The 24,249-nt window shown below is 28.8% G+C and overlaps 1 protein-coding gene across 1 annotated transcript in view; it reads left to right on the forward strand.

Annotated features, from left to right (window-relative positions):
- The window catches only part of LOC148307959 (limbic system-associated membrane protein-like), a 64,904-nt gene that overhangs the window by 16,160 nt on the left and 24,495 nt on the right, over positions 1–24,249 (forward strand). The window contains exons 2-3 of the mRNA XM_088262552.1: positions 8,433–8,530; positions 16,410–16,617. Of these exons, the coding sequence (XP_088118678.1) occupies positions 8,433–8,530; positions 16,410–16,617 (306 nt within the window). The remainder of the gene's footprint in view (positions 1–8,432; positions 8,531–16,409; positions 16,618–24,249) is intronic.

Genomic DNA, 24,249 nt, shown 5'->3' on the forward strand with positions numbered 1-24,249 from the left:
TTAATATACCTTATTGAACTAGCCTTAAGTTTGTGGAATAATACGATGATTTAAATCTCTAAATAATACATTGTGTAAAAGAGTTTTCAAGTTTATTAACATAACCATGGCTATTGTTGAAAACTGCAGATAATATCAAAACTTATTAATAAACTCAAAAGTGGTCTTCGACAAGTTCTTTATTATAATTTTCAAATAACATCCAAATATTTTAATCATGGATATTTAACATTGTGACGATTCCGTTTTATGTTTTATTAATTATTTTAAGGCATTTAAACACGAGGACATGTCGCTCACTCCTTTCAAGAACGTCATAAATAAATAAAAACTTGATTTTCCAGGAGAACGTTTTTAAAGTTTAAAAATATTATACAATGTATTAAAAATAAATACTAAGCCACTTACTAAACTTTTTACTGCGCAACAGATATTTTAAGGTAAAACCTGAAGGTATATTCTCCATTTGAAAAAAATTTAGGATATTAAAAAAAAAAATTAAAAAATACCTTTTCTTCAAAATGTAAAACCAACCCCTTCTGCCCTGTAGCGGGTAAATATTAAGTTAAAAATATTGCATTTTTCTGGGATATAGTACATTTTCTGGGCATTCCGAAAACATGCGCAACTGAAAATTGAGGATTTTTGATTTGTGACGTTCTTGAAAGGAGTGACCGATGTGTCAGTAATAATCATTGTTAATTGAAATTCAAGTAGAACCAATGTTAACCCAGAAAATCATGTGCAAATAAACTGAATATAATAAAATTTATTTTTAATTTATGTTTTACTTGGTTAATACCACTATTTCTTAAAATCGTCTATCAATATTTCGTTTTCCTTTGTTTTATAGTGGTAAGCGTATATGTCTTCCATGCCGGTTATCTCGGGTTCGATTTGCATAACGGTGAAAATAATAAAATACGTGATTTTAACTCAATTTGTAACACTCTGAACTGATACTTGAAACACATGACAGATCATCTTGCCTTCGTAAAGAAAGAGATCAAAATAATACTGTTTCAAAATGATCTAGTATTCTTTTCATCCTGGATACGAGTTATGGTTAAAAGAAGAAGAAAAATCTTCCAGTATTAGAATATGTAAACTTATTCGTTTCTGAACTTAAACTTTCTTCGGCTTAAGTTTTACCACATTTCGCGGATCAGTGGGTCTCTAATTTGGCGAGGAATATAGTCGGATTGGCACGGAAGTTCTGTGGATGACTTTATTTGCTAGCAGCTCTGTTTAATTTGTCGTAATTTTAGTCAATTTACTTCCGTTAATGTATGTTTTATATCTGTTTATAATCAATGTGCATTACTTTTACGTAATATTTTATAACTATCGATATTTTTGTTTGTTAAACGGTTTTATTTTCTGTGGGAACATCGAATTTAAGAACGGTCCTGAATCAGAATATAAAAAACCTTTTTCAAATTATTTATTTTTGCTTTGATCGATAGATAAACTATCTATACAAATTCACAAAGTAACACAGCCAATTTTAAATATTTTGAAGAATATTTAGCCGACAACAGACGAGCGTCGAGCCAGATATATAAGCGCTCGCCTTGTTGTTAAAAACTTTAAAGTTTTTTTACGTCGAAATATTTTTTTTAATTGAACTAAAAAAATACGTTTTTTTTTATTAATTGTAATAGAACCTTATTTTTTTTTAAACCTGCAATAGCAACAAAAATGAACATGTTTTTCTGCCTTTTTTAAGTTCAATCCAGTTTTTTATTATTATTAATGAATCCATTTTTGGTTTTTGTCAAAAATTACGAGATGGATCTTTCCAGACGATTGAAGACTGCATTTAAAAATATATATATATTAAACCATACTTCAAAATTCAATCTTTTTTTTTCTTGCGATTGTCAGGTTTAGCGAGCTGATCTTTTACACCTTATTTAACAGTACTATTTTTCTTATTCTACAACACTTGGTTTTTATTGTTACAATTTTTTTAAGCACCGCACCATCTTCTAAATAGTAACTGTTACTTTCTGGTAATACAGAAATCCTGAAGTCAATGAAAATGGATGTCCAGAAGTTATGTTTATCTTATAAATATTGCTCTGTTAAATCATTTTTATCTGTATACAATCGATTTCCAAAAAAAAAACAAGATTTATTACAAAAATTAAAATTGAAAGAGCAGCATCGAGCAAAGCTTACTTCTTGAATTATATTGGAGTTTACAGCTACGATGAGGGTTAATAGGAAGTCGGCTATGTGTCTTTCCTCACTTGGTGCAAAGCCAGAATCTCTCTTTAATGAAGTTGGGTAACTCCGTACTACATCTAGGGATACATACATATTATTTTAGTCATACAAAGTGAGGTGGGTTTCAATTATAGAATTACGAAATGTATCTAGCTGACAAGACAATGCAGTAAATATCTCCATTCTTGTGCGAAAGCTTGTTATGTAACGAAATCATACAAACTTGTGCATTACATTTTATAGACAATCACAACAATGTTTCCTTGTTTTTTTTATAAATAATATAAATAATAGCGTTACATATAGAATAATATATAGCCAATGTCTTGTTTATTAAATAATATAATTTTACTGTAAATTATGATAAACTTATTTTATTAAACTATAAATTGATTCTTTTAAATTTAAAAAAAGGTAACTAAATGATTGTATATAATTGGGTTCCTGCCCACTAGGATGAGTTGGATATTTGTAGTGAGGGGAATGAGCGGGACAGAGTTTTTAAATTTTTTGGCATTTGGTCATTTATTGGGCAAACAAAGATTATATAGTTAAGGTGTTCTTCTTCTAAACGACATTCGCTAATGGGGGAATCAAAGATACCAATATTTACTAGGTGCTCTCTCGTACAGCAATATACCATCCTCATTCGACAAATGGTGGATGTATCTTTCTTGTTCATCGAAATTTTCCTAAACCAAAGACGATGTTTTCTTGTTAATAAAGATTATGGTGGAATAAATCCAGCTCAGTAATTTATATATCATTAATTGGGTTCCGGGTTTTCGATTATATCTCAATCTACTGACTACTGACCCTTACTGGTCTAACTACCCTTCTCGGTTCAATCTGGTTACTGCGATGACCATAACACCAACAAAACTACATTTTATTTTCTAAGCTTTTCTGAGTAAGCTCAATTTGTGTTATGTACGACATTTTGTGGAAAGCATAAGAAAAGTTACATGTGAACAACATAGCTAACTAACATATCGAGTGACATCCCTAATTGGGCGAGCATTTTTTTTTCTTTAATATTTTTATAAAATCTTGAAACACTATTTTCAGCTTGGTAGTTAAACGTGTTTAACCTACACATTAAAGGCAGACGAAATGTGATTAATTAAATAATCAAGTTATGATTTTTATTTATTGATTTGGCGTTTAATTTATAGAACTCCATTTCAATTAATGTATATATTGTTAAATAAAACTATGACTTAAGTACCTAGAATTGTATAGTTATATAAGAACCGTCAGTCCATTTAATCTAAACATTCGTTTAAAAATACAATAACTAGGCGAAACAATTGTCCCAGTATTAATTTTTATGTGTTATTTAACAATAAAATACAACTTCGTAGACTCAAAAAATCTGTGTTTGATTTAACAGTTAAAACAATAATGATTTTTATTATAAACTTACCATTATCCAATTACATCATTTTAAAATAAATAATAAAAAAACTATAATTGATGCCATTTAAGCCAAATACGGCACTATTTTAATTATTAAAAAAGCATCAGAAAATTCAGGTATGATTTCGACGAAAATTATAATTAATTTACGATTCTAGCTCAATATTTTTAAAATACGTTTTCCACAATAAATCGATTGAGTTGAGAAGAAAACGTGTTGAAACTCTTAGCTACTAAGCAGAATTGATGTAATATTTTGTAAACGGATTAAATAGACAGCATTTTTTCTTCCTACATTTCACATTTCCCGGAGGAACAACTATACTCGAAAAATGCGAAATGGTCTCATAGCAACAGAGCAATTCGCGTTAACCAACATTAAAAGTTGCTTTGTCAAAATAAACGCTATAATATCTCAAAATAATGCGGGCAAAAATTGCTAACAGGTCCTAAAAAGGGCCGTGACGTAAAAGATAAATATTATTACGACACCGAACCTTTTTAAGGGCGATTGTCTTCCTACGTCTTTAGAAAGCTCGGAACATCTTTGAATAAGTAAGGGGTGTTAAAATTGCATAAAAAAGCTACCGTCCATGTCGATCTGCATAAAAACTACCCTCGATGCTCGTGAAAGGGGACTTTAACAAGGGGTTGGTAGTTCTCCTTTTGAAAGCTACGTAAAGTCAAATTGCCTCCTCATTTGTGCAACTTGCCAAAAGGCATTTAATATTCCTTTTCTCCTCTCCGTTTGTGAGGTAGATAAAACAATGAAAATCAAAATTATATTTTGGAAACTTTTTCTATGGAATTTTGATTTAAGGTTAAAGTTGTTTTTAATGCATTAAATCAGTTTAAAATATAAGAAGAAATAAGATTTATTAACTATAATTTGGGATTTATTTTATATTCAAAGTTATATTTATTATTTATAGAAGATCCTTTAAATTATGAGTGAATAATAAAATAAAAACATATATTTAAAAAAATATATATATATATACATATATTGTTGTGCTCTCTCAAGTGCGTTAGGAGTATTCGCAATAGAAACCAGGATAGTTCCCATCAGGCAATGCCATGTCTTTTACGTCGATGGCAGCGCCATCTATTGAACCTAACGATAAAACACAAAATACTAAATAATGCATGCATATTAAAAAGTTCTGTCACTAAGCAATTTTGATGGTTTTTTTATTGCAGTATTATTTCAAACATATTTTGTATTTCCATTACCTTACACGCAGCGTGAAATAATACAAACAATATAAGAAATGAGTGCTTTCCATTTTCATTTCTATTTATTTTACAAGACTGAGCCACAGCAACGCGTAGCCAGGTATAGTTTGTACTAGATTTAAAAAAATATATATATATATACATATATATATATATATATATATATATATATATATATATATATATATATATATATATATATATATATATATATATATATATATATATATATATATATATATATATATATATATATATATATATATATATATATATATATATATATATATATATATATATATATATATAAATATATATATATATATATATATGTATATAAATATATATATATATATATATATATATATATATATATATATATATATATATATATATATATATATATATATATATATATATATATATATATATATATATATAAATATATATGTTTATATATATGTATATTATATATATATATATATATATATATATATATATATATATATATATATATATATATATATATATATATATATATATATATATATATATATATATATATATATATATATATATATATATATATATATATATATATATATATATATATATATATATATATATATATATATATATATATATATATATATAAATATACATATATATAAACATATATATTATATATATATATATATATATATATATATATATATATATATATATATATATATATATATATATATATATATATATATATATATATTTTTTTAAAAACATAATCAATATTTAAAGTAGACTCACATGTTACATAAAGATACAGGCAAAAGTAGAAATGAATTATAAATATGAGTCTGAGTCTGGGAAAAATCCGTGATGGGTCTGAGCACTCATATAAATAATTTATTATTATTTATTATGTTACATGTTATATTTGTTCATAATATTTAAAACAAACTTAGTAAAATAACTTTAATTTAGCCTGTGTTTATCCCTTTTCAAAGATTTGTTATGTTTCAACATATTTTCAAAACTTTTCTCTAGTATTCTACTTCTACCCATTAGTCCATACAGTCTTTGTAATCACAAAAGGTGGAAACTTATAAAACTCTGAGTGCCTTTACTGACCCGTCAGACTCCAAACTTTGTTTAAAACTTCTTCACCCTTACTTAATTGTAAGGCTTATAGTAAAAATGAAAGATAAATTCTTTTAAATATATTTTAATTTTTACGGTTTTTATTGGTTTATTTACACTAGAAGGTATTTTTTTTACTGAAGATCCTGTGTTTGATTTCCACGGGGGAATTAAATAAATAAGGGTGATTTTTCACTTTTTTTATTTATTCAATATTACCCTGGACTAGTACCTGAAGCGGGGGGCTGATGTAATTTCTTTCTTGTGTTAACGATCAAGGTAACACTGTGTTTATATGCAGTACCCTATGCACCATCGAGTGAATTTTTTTTCGAATAATTCGCTTTCGTATCGAACACGTTTGTACACCGTGCTGAATTTCTTGATTTTTATTAAAAAGGGTGTCAAATAAAATAAAAGTAAAATATATAAACGATATTTATGTAATTTTGTTTCACAATTTTTTTTAAGGTTATTCGAATCGGACGATGATAAAGGTAACATAAAAACTCGTAAATTTTGTAGGAATCATACTTAGCTACTATGCTGAAGGTATTTTCCCAGGTTTGATTACCAGGGGGGTTAAAATAAATAACGGTGTATCTTCACTCCTAAAAAAAAAATAAAAAAAAAAAAAAAAAAAAAAAAAAAAAAAAAAAAAAAAAAAAATAAAAAAAAAAGAGATCTATACGTATATCTATTCCCCTATGCACCATTAGGTGCAGGAAAAGGTCAAAAGTAGAAGAAAAAATTCTTCTCATAAATTGGTTACAATTCTTTCAAATACACCGGGACACAGATATTGACATAGGCATCCCGACGTTTAGTCTTTGTAAGATTTTCAAATGTTTTTGAAAATATGAAAACAGAAAAGCATAAATTCCTATATTCCGTCAATGCTTAGAGTTCCGATAGTTCTGAATATAAACGAAAAGTGTGAATGAAACCTAAGAATAATCTTTGCCGTCGACTCACTCACTGACAATTTTATGAGGATTCTGAATCTGGCGACCTTATTTTCTGATATTCTTATCAAAACGTCCCAACGAAGTTTTGTGAGAATATGGCAAGCCCAACAGTTTTGGTTTTTATGACATTTTTAATTTTATTAAAAACTGGATTCATTGTACTGATTACTTTATTAATAAAACATAAAGATTTTATGAATCTCAGTACTAAAAGTGTACATAATCATATCATTCGTGTAATGTTCAATTATTTACCAACGATTTAAGTATGTATGTAGTTTGTTGTAAGATATTTATAGCTCATATAAAGTCACCTATTACAAAACACTCGTGTGAGTTTAATGTTTTAATAATACTATGTGTAGGTTTTTTTAAACATGGTCAACAGAAAACAGTATTTTTATGTTTTATTTTATCAAAGAGCTTTAAAACAAATATTGAAAAGTTGTAAAGAGCGCGAACCTCTAAGATTTATATGGTTTATTATAAATATTGTTTAACATAAAATTATCATATATTTTATATTTATTTTAAACTTCCATCGTTAGGTGATCAAATTAGATCATTTAACCAGACTTTAACAGGTTAAAAGCCCTGTAAATACCCAGATTTATATTTGTTTCTTCATCTTGTTGAGATTTCAAAAATATGAAAACTTTTTATCAAATATTTGAGTAGGTACACTCAAAGTGGTACAAGGTAAACAAATTTACTTCTTTTTTCTAGCTCCATCGCAACTTATCGTCAACATTCAACGTATCTCAGGTTGTAGATCCTTCCATCAAGGATTACATTAGCCAGGCCATTTCTTGTTATCATATTTTCTTTCCACGTCATTCATAATATTCCTTGGTTATCCTCTAGATGTCTTTTGAGGAAGATCCATGGCCATGCTTGGTTCACAATACGATCAAGTTTTCAGCGTTCTTAGTTCTACATAATAACGTACATATATTATTTATTTATTAGGTATTAATTTTTTCGAATGACATGTTGATAATTATTTATATTAAATAAAACATTTTATAATATTTCTACTGAGTTTTATTTCATTACACACGACCAGTTTAGAAAACTACAGATGTTTTCATTACAGGCAAATACTGAATGTAACGAACAAAAAAAATATTTTCACATATTTAAATGTTGATAATAAATAGAGGGGGAAGCGTTAAGTACTGAGACTATTTGTAAAAGGAAACATAGATTATAATAATGACGTATTTTGAAAAAGCATAAAATTAATAAACATGCCAGTATATTTTATTATAAAGAACGTTAAAGGAGCTTTCGAATAAAATACTATTTTTGTTTGTTAAATAAGTCTTCAAATTACTTGCCGGTAGATATATCTCCTCTTGATTAGTTTATCCCGAGTGCCTTACCGTCTAAGGGGAATAAGTCAATATATTATCATTAGCTTTGGTTGTCTATTTTCAGCGGATCCGAAGTTCAGCGCGCCGATAGTCAACGTGACCGCCACGGTGGGGAGAGAGGCGATACTGGCGTGTATCGTGCAAGACCTATCCGCTTACAAGGTAAATTCGGTTTTGTCTCACTTAATCACTGTTTTGTGAATTTTTTAATTATTGACTTGTTCCATTGTAGCGCTGTTTCTTAAATGATTGATTATTTTCTTTATTAAAAAAAATAGTAATATTACTTGGTTCCAAATCTTGGATTTCCTAAAGTTATTCAAAATTTGGAGAGAAATTTTGACACATTATTGCATTGAAATACTAACGTGCTTTTGTATATCCTTATTAAATAAAAAAATGCATGCGTTTTTGCCTGCGACAAGTTTTTTTAACCGCATTGGCAGCGCCACCTACTGAATATCGCAAAAATACACGCAATTCTAAGTGGTTTTTTTTTTATGGTGGATAGCATGCTTCTTGACAACTGATATCACTTTTAACATTCTTGATTCCAACGTTGTTTCATAGATTTTTTAGTATTTTATTTTGTTTATTTAAAGCATTGTTATCTTTGTGGAATGGTAGGCAAAACAAACTCTTTATAATTACTAATGATAAATTATAAGGATAAGGAGGGTTTTAATATTATAATTATTACACAAGCATTATGAAATTAAGCACATTGGAAATGCGTACTTGTCATTTTCTTTCTTTTCTAAATAACCAGACTGTAAGACAGTAACGTGGCCTGTTGTTATAGTGCCTACTGTTTTCTTAATAGAGTTTTTACGGTCACATATCGCTTACTCCTTCTAAGAACGTCTTAAATAAAAATCGTCATTTTTCAGCTGTGCATGTTTTCGAAATGCCCAAAAAATGTACTATATCCGAGCAAAAGAGGCTTATTTTTCAATTCATATTTACCCGCTACAGGGTTGCAGTAAGTGTTGTTTTTGCATTTTGAAAAAAAGGTATTATTTTTAAAAAATATATAAATATACTAAATATTTTTCGAATGCAGAAGAAACCTTCAGGTTTTACCTAAAAAGATCTGTTGCACAGTAAAAACTGGCTTGATATTTATTTATTTTTTTATATTTTGTAATATTTCAAACCTTTAAAAACGTCATCCTGAAAAATCAAGTTTTTTGATTTATGACGTTCTTGAAAGGAGTGAGCGATATATTAAAAAACAATTTCATTTTACAGTTTATTTATGTAGGTAAATAATAAAAATGTATGTTAACGTGCTAAGAATACTATTATGTCTATTCAATTTGATAATTTTAATGAAAATCGCGACTTGCCGCTGGGTAATGAATTAAATTCAAGCATATTTCCTCAAAGCAAGGCGAATGTTTCTCTGTACTCTATTGTTGGTGATAAAGCCGTCACTATCCGTCAGTTCGCTCAATGAAAGCATTATCCGGCTAACTTTTTGGGTAACATAACAAGTTCTGGCAGTAAGCTCTAGCCCACGAACTACGGGTATTCGAAGTGAGAGCTTTGAGCACCTCGCTACCATACTTTGTCGAGCACAGATTGATGGGTGGATAACTTACCCCCGTAATAAATCATAGGTAACGTAAATAAATTAAATCACTTTACGTGATTTAAGAGAAAGATAATACTGCATCAATTTTAACTCAGAGGTTATTGCATTACGAGAGGTAGATTAAGGAGAGAAAAAACGTTACACTTTATTACCAAATAACTCTTTATAATTTTGTGTTTGAAATATTTTATTTATTTCTTAACTCAGGAAATGATAATAAATTCACATTTTTGATACACGAAAAGAATTTTACAGCCAAACGTACCATAAATGCTACATGTTTCATTAAAAATGTAATGCAATATCGATTTTGAATAATTGATAGAATGGTGAACGTTACACAAGTTTAAAGAGATGTTGCTTAAGCCAGCCAAGTGCCAGTTCGTAAGCCCTAGAATGCTCAAATTCCTTTGTCCGACTCCTTTCATTGTCTTTCGTATGAAAATGAAAGCATAATCTTACACATATATATATATATATATATATATATATATATATATATATATATATATATATATATATATATATATATATATATATATATATATATATATATATATATATATATATATATATATATATATATATATATATATATATATAAATATAAATACAAATATAAATACAAATATATATATATATATATATATATATATATATATATATATATATATATATATATATATATATATATATATATATATATATATATATATATATATATATATATATATATATATATATATATATATATATATATACATATAATTTTTTTTCGTGTACGGCGTGTAAGTGTAATGCTAACTATGAAAGATAAATAAGTTTGTAAATATTAACAATAACACATTAAAATTTATTTTATTATCTTTTTCCTTAATTAAGTTTAATTAATTAAAATTGAATTTTTATTTCAACACTTACAGTACAGTACAGTAATATAAAGGATAAATATCTTTCTTACAATATTGTAACTCGGTATTTTATCCGATACGTATAGCCTGTCCGACAAATTAATGTATAATTAGTTAAATACTTAAAACCGCACTTAATGGCAGTTTGATTAGGTTCCCAGGGACGATAATGTTTATTGCGGAGGCTTTTTAATTGAAATAGAGCCGCGGGTAAAATGAAAAAGCTCTAAAATAAACAGAAGAGACAAAAGCACAGGGTTTCTAAAAGTTCCAACATTTTTTCATGAATTGATTTGGCAGTTACTTTCTGGTAATATCTTTTCGTTTTTTATTTACATTTCAATTATTAATCACTTTTTTCCTTTAAAAGTCCATTGTGATGACGCATTTCGCATAATTTTCAATCACGTATGTGAAGCTAGTGAAGTCTGAAAAATATTTTAAGAAAATATTTGAGTTGTGTCATTGAGTGGAAATATGAAGAGTAAGTAAAAGCTGAATCCTTTCTTTTCATTTTTTTATCAGTGTGAACACTGACAACAGAGAAGAGGCTCTAGTCATAGCTATTTGTAAATTATGGATTTATTTTTATTATTTTTAAGAATTTCTATTGCTACTGAATATTGCAGTTTATGACTTTTCATGCTACTAATATTTTTTATAATTTCCACGTCGTTGTTATTTTGTGCGTGAGAGTCATCTATTAATTAGTTTGATAAATATTTTTAAAAAATTAGCACAATTTATATTCCTTTATCCTTGTTTTGAGTTTTATGGATGTCATACCAATGGTTGAACTTTCACCTATTTAAGTTATAAATCATTTATATACCACCGTTATCTAATGTTTTTTCAAAATTTTCTGTGATTCAATCATTTTATTTGAATTATTCTTAATGTATTTTTTTATTTACAAGTAAAAATAGATATTATCACAAAGTGAGCGTTGAACCAAAAAATTTAATAAATAAAAAATGAGGCTATAATTTACAATAGGATAGCGAATAAAGCCTCTTTTATATTATCATGTTTCCATAGAAATATAAAAATACCATTAAAAGACCAATAAAAAATATGTGCGTTTTGTCAACAAATTCACAAAATAAAGATAAAATCTGTCTTTTCAAAAATTACTTTTTGATTTTTGTGTTCAGGCTGGTCATCCTGTATGTAAATAAATGACGAAGTAGATAATTTGAAATGGGATACGGATCGCGGAAAGGTCTTGAATACTTATACTTTAATTTGAATAGAATGATCGTTTAAAGATGGCTTTTATATTTTCCTGAAGCAAAAACGTAATTGGGTTTTATTTTGCTGAAATGAAAACCGATTAGCCAAAAAAGATGTTGACTTTAAATTGTACGACATATTTAAAGCCAATTCACCAACTCATAAAACACCATACTCTAAAATTTTCTAAAGATATACTGAAGAAAATATAAATCAAAAGCTTCCTTCCAATTTTTTAAAGAAAGGTTTATTAATTCTTTTATTAATATCTAAAAAAAATCAAATCCATTTTTTTTATTAAAAAAATGTTCAAATGAAAAAATATTTTAAAAACAATATATTTTATCTATACTCATATTACTCTGAATTACAAAATAATTTCTTCGAAGGATTGTTGTTTCCGTCCTTGGTGAAAACTTCTGTCGATTTTTTGTGTCAAGTTTTCCTCGAGTACAAATTTTATAGATCTAATTTATATTCATGAAAACAGTGAAAGCCATGAAACCGCAAAATGATATTTACAAATTTTATCACCAACTTTTACTGAAAAAATACAGTCTTAAGATTGGTTCATCAAATAATTATGTACTTCTATTAAATAAAATTTATTACCAACATAATTTGACATTCACCGCTTTAGGTAAATTTTATTCATAAATGACATAAACAGTTATATATTAAATAATCATAACAAAAGTGTACAAAGTAAATTCTGAATGAGGAGATGCATGAATGTAAAAGAGGTGAGGATTATTAGCAATGGAAAATTGATGGAGCGTTTTATTCTCTCTGCCGACCCCTTCGGGGAAGTGATGTGATGGTTTGTAAGTTCATTAGCCAGCATATGAATAAAGTATTTAAAGAAGGAAGCATGTTCACAAGGGATGGAAAAGTGGATACGGATATTGAGAGAAGAGTGAATGCAGGGAATATAATAAATGGTGCTTTGAACAGAGTGATTGCAAATAAAAATATGTCCATGGAAGCCAAGTTAGCAGTTCACAACGGCGTGCTGGTACTGACACTAATGCATGGAAGCAAAACATGGAACTGGCAAAAGAAAACTGAAACCAGAGTTAACGCTGTTGAAATGCGCTCCCTCAGACGTATGTGTGGAAAATCGTTGTTTGACAGAATTAAACACGAAGACATAAGAAAGGAATGTTAGGCTGAACAAAAAATAATTGAAAATATTAGGAAGAGTGCTTAAAGGTGGTACAGACATGTGGAGTGAATGGATGGCGAGAGCATGACTAAGAAAATATGTGTGGTGAATGTGAGCGGGAAAACAGAAGGAGGACGGCCGAAAAAGACTTACGTACAATCAGATCAATCGGAACCTAAGATCTGGTGGTGTCAAAAGTCTGCGTAGTCGGAGGGCATGTATGACTAGATGTATGGATGTGAAGGAGGCGAGGTATGTATGTCAGGACAGAAGAGTGTGGCGTTCTATGCTTTCTGTCTAACCCTGCGGGGAAACGGCGTGATGGTAGTAGTAGTAGTAGTAGTAGTAGTAGTAGTAGTAGTAAAAAATATCAATAAATTCAACATTAAAAAATCTTCACTGTCATACTGTCTTAGTATGACAGTAGTATGATATCAAATCAACTTATAGTTTTTTTTTGTGTATCCGTTAGACATGGTCTAATAAAATATTTAGGCAATGTGTCAACATTAAATATGACATTTAAGATTTGGTGAAAGAATAAGCAGAAAAGAAGTTGAAAATACGAGAAGTAAGGGAAGAGGACTGCTCCGGGTTGATAAGGCTGACAGGACCCTAGGCCTGTCATACATTTCTCCGAGGTGTTCCCCATAAATGTCGGGAACTAAAAAAAGATTGTCCCGAAAAATAAAAGGGACAAAACATCACTCATAATTATTTTTATCAGCGAAAATAAAGAGACTTCATCTGTAAAGAAACCGCACAACAATATTATTACTTTTTTAAGAATGAAAGGAAAACCAAACAACTCTCTTCAAATAAAAATATTTATTTTTCCAGCCGAGAAATTTGGCGTTTTTAAATTCAAGTGTATTTTGGAACCAAAATTATTTTTTCTTATAGCTTAAAAATAAATTTATAGATTTGGCGTTAATTTGTAGAACTTCATTTTAATTTATGCATGAAATGTTAAATCAAACACTGTTTTTTTTTAATATCCTAAGTTGTATTTTATTGTCAAAAAAAAGGCTTAAAAATCAATTTTCTGAAAATTGTTTTGCCTAGTTATAATTTTTTTAAACAGTAAAATACAATTAAGTAGACTGAAAATATCAGAGTTTGATTTATCATTAAATAAAAAAATTAAAATATAAAATTTCATTAATTGATTTGGCAGTCACTAAATGATAATATCTATTCATAAAAATTTAATTTCACTTTGTAAATACCGTTTTTTTGTAAAATCAAAACAAGAATCAGAATCTATGGCTAGTGTTTAAAAGAAACAGACTTCGCCAACAATTTGAAAGATAACAATCATAATTATAATAGTAAAATACTGCTGAAATCCGATACATTATAAATACAAAATTTATATAGTGCAATATTTTCAAACGACAGATAAAAATATAAATAATAATAAACTCGTTATTAACAATATAACAATGTCGAAAGCCTCCACCCATTTTCCGTTTTTCAATTAGAAAAAAATATTTACCAAAAAAAAAAAGACACAGCTTCTGCTTCCTCTTCATTTTTCCTACTTTGTATCGAAACACGTGTCAAAATAAATTTTAGGAGATGGTTATATTTACAAAATGAAATATAAACTGTAAAAAGAAAAACAAAATATTTATTCGGGAAATCGTTACTCCAGACTTTTGATTTCTATTAACAAAGGGTATTCAAAATTACTTTTTATAATCTAAATAAGAAATCATTTAAATATTAAAAAGTAAGAAAAAATATATCATTTACCTATCGTCAAAATTTACAATCATGATCCGTCGACTTCAAAGCTCTCATATCGTATGTTTCTGCCAAAACGGAAATTAAAAATGTGTATTTTTTTATTTTTTTTATTTAAAGGATACCGGCAATAGAAGTTCACATTCAGGTATCTTTTACCCTTTGTATTTTTTTTAATTTTCCTTTTTTTCAGTTAAATAATATTTTCCTCCGTCAAAACCAGAAAACATAGTTTAAATGAAAATTTTAGGAAAAAAACTTCAAACTATAAAAAATGTAAATTGTGGACAAGTTTTTTGCAGTAATTTTAATAAAATATCTGCTTCGAAAAGCCTGAAATAAATTTCATGTTGCGCTTATATCGTACAAAGAATACGCAGTTGATTTTTATCTTAGGTTTGATGTTTCAAATATTAAAATAGAGGTTTGATAAATTATTATATTCATACAAGTTTTTCTGGACTAATAAATAAAAATGAAAAAAAAAATCGGTTTTCCTTAAGTAATTTACGGTTATGGCAAATTTGAAATGTTTAAAAATAGACAAGAGTACAGAAAAACTTTTTTAAAAATAAATCTACTAGATTCAGAGAGTTACCCCGGAAACAAAATTTTAACATGTAAATTAATGAGTTCCTTACTTTTCTTGAAAACAAATTTAAATTTCATTTATTTTTTGCAATTAATCCAAAAGAAAATAAAGATGCATCAATTTCCATAAATTTATAAATGTACTTATCTTTTTATGTATTTTTATCATCCCACAATGGAAATTGTTGACAAATAACTTTCAAAACAAGATGAGCTAATGCACACTATAATACGAGTATGCAAGCGTTTACTAGTTCTCTATGATACGTATGTACAAGGTGGGGCGCGGTCACATCCTTTTCGAAACTTGCGCCACAAAGTGACAGTTACTTCTAGAGCGCGTTCTTATTTATTTTAGATTAGTTTAGTATCAATCATGCCATGGACTGTGACGACCATCCAGAACTATCATGACAGCTGAAAATGTTGATAGTCGGAAACGTTGTCGCCATATATATTTCTTCGAGTTTTTTTTCCATCCAAACTGGAAGAAATGGACGTGGGATTGTGTGGTTCAACACGATTGCATTACGGCTCACACGGTACGAATTTGTATTTATTTTTTGCGGGAGCACTTTTCTGAGCGGATCATCTCTCTTAAGATAATCTTCACAGTCCAGCACAATCATCAGATTTAGCTCTCTGTGACTATTTCCTGTGAGGCTACCTTAAAACATTGATTAACATGAATCGTCCAAAACCGTTGGTTAGATGACGGACGGAAAAACGTCATTTTAACAGTACTAAACTAATGAAAACATGAATAGATTTTTCAGATTTTTTTTGTATTTCCAGGTGGCATGGTTGAGGGTCGACACGCAGACGATTCTGACTATCCATAGCCACGTGATCACGAAGAACAAGAGGATCGGAGTGAGCCACAGCGACCACCGCACGTGGTTCCTGCACGTGAAGGAGGTGCGGCCCGCAGACAGGGGCTGGTACATGTGCCAGATCAACACGGACCCCATGAAGAGTCAGCTGGGCTACCTCGATGTCGTGGGTAAGACCTTATATTGATTTCATCCTGAGCTCGAAAACTCAACAACAGTTATTTAAGTTTTTCAGTTACATGGACTTTTGACACGACTTTAAGTTCAAATCATGTTGGTCTTCCCAAGATATTCTTGACAGTCCTGGTTCTTTTTTATCATTCACATATTTCGAAAATAGTCCCAGGGCCCTTTTCTTGTCATCTTTGTCCCTTTATAACTAAGCCTTCTCAAAAAAACCTTAACCTAACCTAACCTAACCTAACCTAACTGAATCCGACCTTTACCTCAACCTAACCTAACTCAGCCTTATAACGCTGTATAACATCTTTATCATCAATTTTTATTCCGTCATACGTTGATTTTTCAACGTCGTTTACTTTGCATTGATCCTTCTTTCGACTGTTCTGTTTCACTTCAATACACCACTGTTGGCATTAGCAATCTTTGTGAACTTCTTGTTAGAGAAACACAATTACAATTTTCATTTTCTGAGTTATTATGAGTATTCCATTATTATGAGTGAGCACTTTTTATTTTCATTTTTCCGTTTCGAAGCAAAAAATGCTCATAAGCACTTTTTCCCCTACCCCATGTCGGGGGTGAGAGAAATTAAACGGAGATATAAAATATATTTATTATGGCTTACGTTTCGAGGTATATATTTTTAAATCCACTCGAAACCATTTCAATTTGATTCACTTTAATTAATTTTACCTTTTTTTGAAAGGCTACATATTATGATATCTGATTCCCAATCTATGGTTGTTCTTTGAATATGTATAAAAATTACGTTGGATTTAATTAATTACGATTATTTGATGAAGTACACGTATGAAAATTATATACCTGTTATTCTAATATTTTGTAATGGGAAATAACTCCGGGTAAATATTATATCAAATATAACATTGAGTATATATGGTTATGTCAAATATTAATTAATAATTGTAAATGCTTAAACACGAATATATTCGTATTTTTAATTATAATCACAGATATTTACCTTTTTAGAAAATTCTTTTGCGTTTTACAATATAAAATAAATCTTCAACATTCCAACAAAGGCATGGCCTGTGTGTGAGTAAACATTTTACTGTAAGCTATAGTGAACGGCAATGGCAAAAACACAATAGAAATTATCAGAAATAAAATAAGTGGTAATATATAAACTACAATATTTGATTTTAACAGAAAATAAATAATCAAAAAAATTAAAATTAAAAAGATAGAAAAAATGTTCTTAATAAGTTATACGTTTGAAAAACGTGCTTTTATCTCTGTATAATATGATAATGCTAGTGGAAACAGCTAAGACTCATCAGGCAAATATTATACAGGATTGCAAATGTCTCAACACGTCGGGGTATGTCACCGTTACAAACAATGGTATCCATTCGACCTATGTCGGGTTGTGGTCCCGTGGTTAGTGTCGCGGACTCACAAGTCAGAGTTTCTCGGCTCGAATCCACACTACCACAATTTGATACCTATTTTAAATAATGAGCCGCTTAGGCTCACAGAAATAGTATGAAATTGAAATATTTGTAAAAATAATTTAAAAAATATTGTCTTAAAAAAATACTTAATTAAGTCAATTGAGGTCCTGAATGTTCTTAAAACTGGACCACTAAAAAAACAGAAATAATACCCCTTTTATTAAAAGAGACGCTTGAGTTTTGGTCATGAAGTAGTTAGTTCTACCTAAAACCACGCGTAATATTTGGGGCCCTAAAAATCGCGAAAAACGGAAAAAATAGATCAGATCTCCTCTCTGTCACAACTAGATCGTCGTATCGACGAAAAATTGGTATAATATATCTCAAAGAATTTTTAAAGGTGACGATATATTTTCTTATAGAATAGTACAGACTTTCCCAGAAAGATAAAATTACTGAAATTTTCGATTATTTCGCGAAATCATCCCGACGATATGTATTCTTAATCTCAAATATTCAAGAAAAAATTGTTTTGTATGCACATGCACAATGAAACTTATTTCTCAATAACTTAATAAGGTTAAATTAAGATAAATTTTCTTCAATGAGCTACGTTTTTCAGTTGATTCAATAACCAAGTAATAAATGTTAAGCGAACTGCAATATGTTGTGAAAAGCCAATTATATTATTTACATTTCAATAATTGTGCTAATATGTATCTTTATCTACCTCAAGGACTGCTTCACGTTAGTGGTAGATTTCATAAACTTGAATGAGTACGAATGAACACTGTTGTTTTTTTTCCTTTCAACTCCTGTTATATTAACCATTCCATCACAATATCCTTTAAGCAGTAAATTCCTAAACTCTGATCTCCTTTATTGAACTCATACTTATCTAATCAAATCTATTGCACTTCTAAATGTATATATTTTTAACAATAACCCTGCCTACATACAACCAACTATAAATTTACATTGCATCAATTCGATGTTATCACTATACATACACTACTTTTCCATAGAAAAGTACCTCCATAATCATACAAAAATAAAAATATAAGAGCAGTAAGCATAAAAACTAGTTGCTGTTAAAAATAATAATTCTCCAAAAATCCAATATTTATTACAATAATCTGCTATAAATAACACGGTTCCTTGTCATATTTGAATTGTAACCTATTAAAAACAATTTATGAGTAAGGTTCAGTAAAAAAATTGTTTCAAACACGAGTATAACAATTTTATATCCTCATTTGGAAACATTTGATTTTAAACACAATAAATGCATATTTTTCATAATAGGTAAATAATATGATTTACTTTGTATAAGCATGCTTCTGATGAAAATTTAGAAAACATACATTTAAATAATTGAATAAAACACTTACAATACCACTTTTTTATGTACCACGACTAGTTACATACGAATACTACAGATACAACATTTTGAGTGTGTCCAAATACTTGTTCACAAAATCTGGATTATCTCCAATTACAGGAGTTGTTTTCTTATTATTTTTTAACATCTCATCAAAGATGAAGAAGAATATGGAGGTCTGGGCATTTACGGGGCTGACGACCGTCATAGGCTGGTTTAAGTGATCACTTTACACACGTGTAACATTCACCAATTCTACCCATTATTGACAACCACACTACTCAAATTCTTGGAAGTTCTATATATATGAGCCAATTTTGATTCTTCATCTTTGATGAAATGTCAAAAAATAATACTACAGATGTTTTCGTCGTGTATATAATTTTTTTTTTTAAATAAAATTTAGCCTTCCCCACCTGACGACATCTTCGATCTCGCATATTTCCCTTATCCTGACATTTCTTATTCTGTCTCGTAGACTCTTGCCAGATATTCTTCTAAGAGTCTTCATTTCTGACACTCTATGTGCGTATTTTGTGCCAACGGTGTCCGCTCTACTTTCAATCCCATACGTCATCATAGGTCGTACACATGTTTTGTACATTAGAGGAGAAGGAAGAGGAGGAAGTTTATCCCCTTACATCAAGAAGAAGAAGAAGAAGAAATTAGATGTTTCACTTGTTGATAAAGACTACTGTGGTTCTCGAAACTCGTTTATAAAGAACAAGATGTTTATAAAGAAGTTAACTCGAAAATGGCACTATCTAAGTACTTTATTTTTACATTAAAGTAATGTTATTCCACAAAATTATACAAAATCGTTATACATTACGATTAACATTATTTGATTCGATATCCATCCTTCTTGCGCAGTTGTTAGCACATTTAGTTATTAAACATGTGGTCACAGTTTCTATTCTCGATAAAATTATCGTAAGTTTTTGAAGTCAACATCTTTGATTACTGTTTAAACGTTGATTTTTATTTCTAAGGCTATGTAACACACATATAAATTGTAAGAATAATCATAACTTTAGTCCGTTTTATCGCATAATTGGCGATCATGTGAACATTGAATTACTTTGTACAGTAGTATTATGAAATGTAAATGAGGGTTCAACAAAAACAAAATATTTTGGAAAATGTTTATTTAAATGTTTGTTTTCACTGTGTACACATACATTAATATGATATTACATATAAACGTCTTGTAAACTTCTACTTAGAAAGTTAAATGAACAGCATATTGTCTACAAAGCTACTATTAAATTCGTTTTACAAAACACTTTTTGCTTCTGTGATACATATACGTACTTCAATGGTGTATTGGGCACTGCATAAGATTGACGGGGTGTTCAATAAATCATACATTTTATGAAGACATCAGTCGTACATAAAGTGAAAAATATTACTGCTTTTTGGAAAAGGAATAAGAAAAAATATATACATACAGTAGAATATAAAAACAATTTCGATTGAAGAGATTCTTGGAGTTGCACATCAGCACTCGTACACGCTTGAATTATTTACACATTATTTATCATTATAACTGGTATAATTAGCTAACAACGATAATATGGTGAAACATTAATATTCTTAGTATTATAATAAAATAAAAACACATGGAATTTCATATTTCAAGCTTTGTTATCTTGATCGTTATTTATTTTGCATGAAGATGAGGTAATTAGTCACGCGTTTCATGGATCGTGATATTAAAATATATATATATTAGAACCCAGATGGTGTATACGGCAACACATTGGATAGATGCTGTGTAAACATGAGTGTTAATTTAATAAAAGCAATTAGGAAACAGACCAAAACTCAAAATCTGAATATATGGAATTTATCATAAATGAACTATGTGAAGGAACTGAGCGTAAATGACATTAATGTTTAATAAGGAATTAAATGAAGAATGAATTTTAAGTGGGATAAATAAATGTGTATTTTGACCTCCTTAAGAATCGTATCTGGGTCTTTATTATCATATTTAAAGCGATTACCTCCACACTACGAAAACGAAAATATAATATTCTTTGTCATGTTAGAAAAACACCGTATTAAAATAATTTAAATTGACTTACCTGTTCGAATTTCTTCTTGGACTTTATCGTCTGTTTTCAGTCCTGAAATTTCACTTATATCACTCGCCGTATCCCCTCTAACAGCAATATAACAAAGATAAATAACAACCATATAAATTTTATTCTACAATTTGGGAAAACGTAAATTATGTCACTTATTTAAATTAGAAATTCGCTTCGCGATAAAGTACAAAATAAATCTGACGTGCGAAGCCGACCTGAAAATGCGTACATTTCAGGGAGGCTCTGAAACAGTCCACCGCCCAAAATACTACTGAAAAGCGCTTGAAAATCTCTATATGAGAGCTTTAGTTCGTAAGCAATTTTTTGTAATTGGTTTTTGTATAGATAAAAAAGTCAATAAATATTTATACCATAAAATATTCCGTGCTGTAAAATTTAAAATTATTAAAAATATTTTAAGAAAATGTTTTTGAAAACTGTATATACACTTTCAAAGAAAACATCATCTATATTTTCTATTAAAGAACTTTATTTGCGACAATTTTGGCAAAGATAAAAATAAGTTTATTCGTACAAAAAAGCAAATGAGTAGTAATCCTTTATTAAATACACATGGCAAAAAAATTATATAAAAGGAAAAGCATGAAAATTTCATTTTCAATTCTATCTTTTTTTTATTATTTGCTATTAACTTTTTTTTACTAAACTATTATTTTTTTATATGACTGGTACTGTTCTAGATAATAATCATGTTTTTAACCGCTTTGAATAAAAAAATAAATGAGACACTACTGTTTTATTGAAATTTTACTTTTCAATCATTATTCTTTATAACTTGAGCCTCAGTAAAGTGAAAAAAAACTCCAGTTTTGCCACTGAAATCCAGTGTTTTTAAAAACAATTAAGCATATTATCCTCGTTTCCATATTTTTAATGTCCTGAAAGTGTGTTTAAAGGCTGTACAAACTAAATGGACCCAGATGCGACAAATTTGACCACGCAATCAGACGCTAAGAAAGTAAACCTTCGACTTAACTTTAAGTGTCGTTCCGTCTAAGAATAAGCAATATATTAGCAAAGCGCCCGTATTGTAATATTTTACGAAAATGATGCTCAACAAACTGCTAGTTCATCCATAATATTTTTAATGTGTTCGATTTATTTTCACAATGATGAATTCACATCACTAGCTATTTGACGCTATACCCAAAGAAAGTAAACTTTTGATGAAGCTTTTTATTATTATTTTGTCCTTGGATAAACGATGTATTATAAAATATCACAGCAAGGCGCCCTTAGGGATGTAATACTAGCAGACTTATATTTTTTCCCCACAACAAGGTTTTTTATCTTCATTAATGATTTGAATAGTTTTATTAATTGATTTCATTATTTTTAATACTCGAGTAAAAACTTAAAATAAATTTGGGAGAAAAAAAGGTTTTGAATCACGTGGCGGCTAAAACACTGCTTTTTTAAGAATAAAATTGTACAAAAAATTAAATAACGTTAGTTTAAATTTATTAAATTTAAATAAAAAACGAAGTATCACAGTTTTGTTTTTGACCAGATCTAGCTATAGAGTCCGGTCAAATACAAAAAAGAAAAGAGCTAGCACACATTTCTTACACAATGTTTGTGAAGTATTAAAAATATTCAGAATCTGTGAAACAAAAATCCAATTTTAAAAAATTAAAATGTTTTGTGACAGTCAATGTTTATTATTGTGTTAATTGCTGGTACCTTGAGCATATGGCACTGCCATTGCAATAAAAACAAAGTTGTTTGACAGACAAATTTTGTCTGCCCTCAGTAAAAACATTTGTCAGGGCTGCTTTATTTTAGGTACTTACATTATAAGTAAAAAATATAAATATTGAAGAAATAAATAATTGCTATTTATTAGCCTTGTTTATTTAAAATATTTATTGAATTTATTCTATTTCGTAGTCATTCACATGAGACTTTTCATAGAAATATAAAAAAAGCTCTCGGGCAGACAAAATTCAGGATTTGTAAGCAATTTTTACACATTAAAAATATAATGTAGATATTATTCAAAACTCGTTCGTATTCCAACACAGTCATGAAGTACATTATAGTAATATGTGTTTATAACTTCCGTAAACGCACTAGAAATTGTATTAGCTGCTCTATTTCTCGAGAAATGCGCGCATAGCGGTTATAAACGGGTCAAGTATCCTTGTGTTATACTGCTCAAAGAATATAAAATGTAATAATGCCCCCGTACAGCGGCGGTACAACATGGCAGATCGTAGCATGTGTCCCGGAACGTTTGTGTGGCCAGCCGACTCAATGTGTGGAGCCAAGAGATGGTTTATGCACTGCAAACTGGGGAAATGTGTCTTTTACAGTAATATGAGCACGTTTTAAAGCTACCTTAATATGTAACTGGAGTTTTATATCTTCGTTTTGTTGCTGGAAGTATTTTATAGCAGATTTTTTACTTTAAAGCTGTATAAAAACCCACCATTTTGAGTGTTTTTAAATACTTGTTCACAGATCAGGGTTTTTCCACAAAGGGATTTTGTTAAATATTTGTCATTTTAACAAAGATGAATATGAAAATGTGGAAGTCTTGGGATAACAATGTGACATCTCAACAAAGATGAAAGAGAATATGGAATACAAGGCTTACGACCCACCGTTTAGTGAAGTAGATTTTTCTACATTAACTAAATGTAAAATTACCTACGTTTAGTAAATTGCATTAACTAAATGTAAATCTTTCGTTCTGGAGGTCCCGGG

Source organism: Brachycentrus maculatus, unplaced genomic scaffold, assembly GCF_059751285.1.
Source record: "Brachycentrus maculatus isolate JH-2025_06_01 unplaced genomic scaffold, ASM5975128v1 h1tg000183l, whole genome shotgun sequence".
NCBI classification, from domain to species: Eukaryota; Metazoa; Arthropoda; class Insecta; order Trichoptera; family Brachycentridae; genus Brachycentrus; species Brachycentrus maculatus.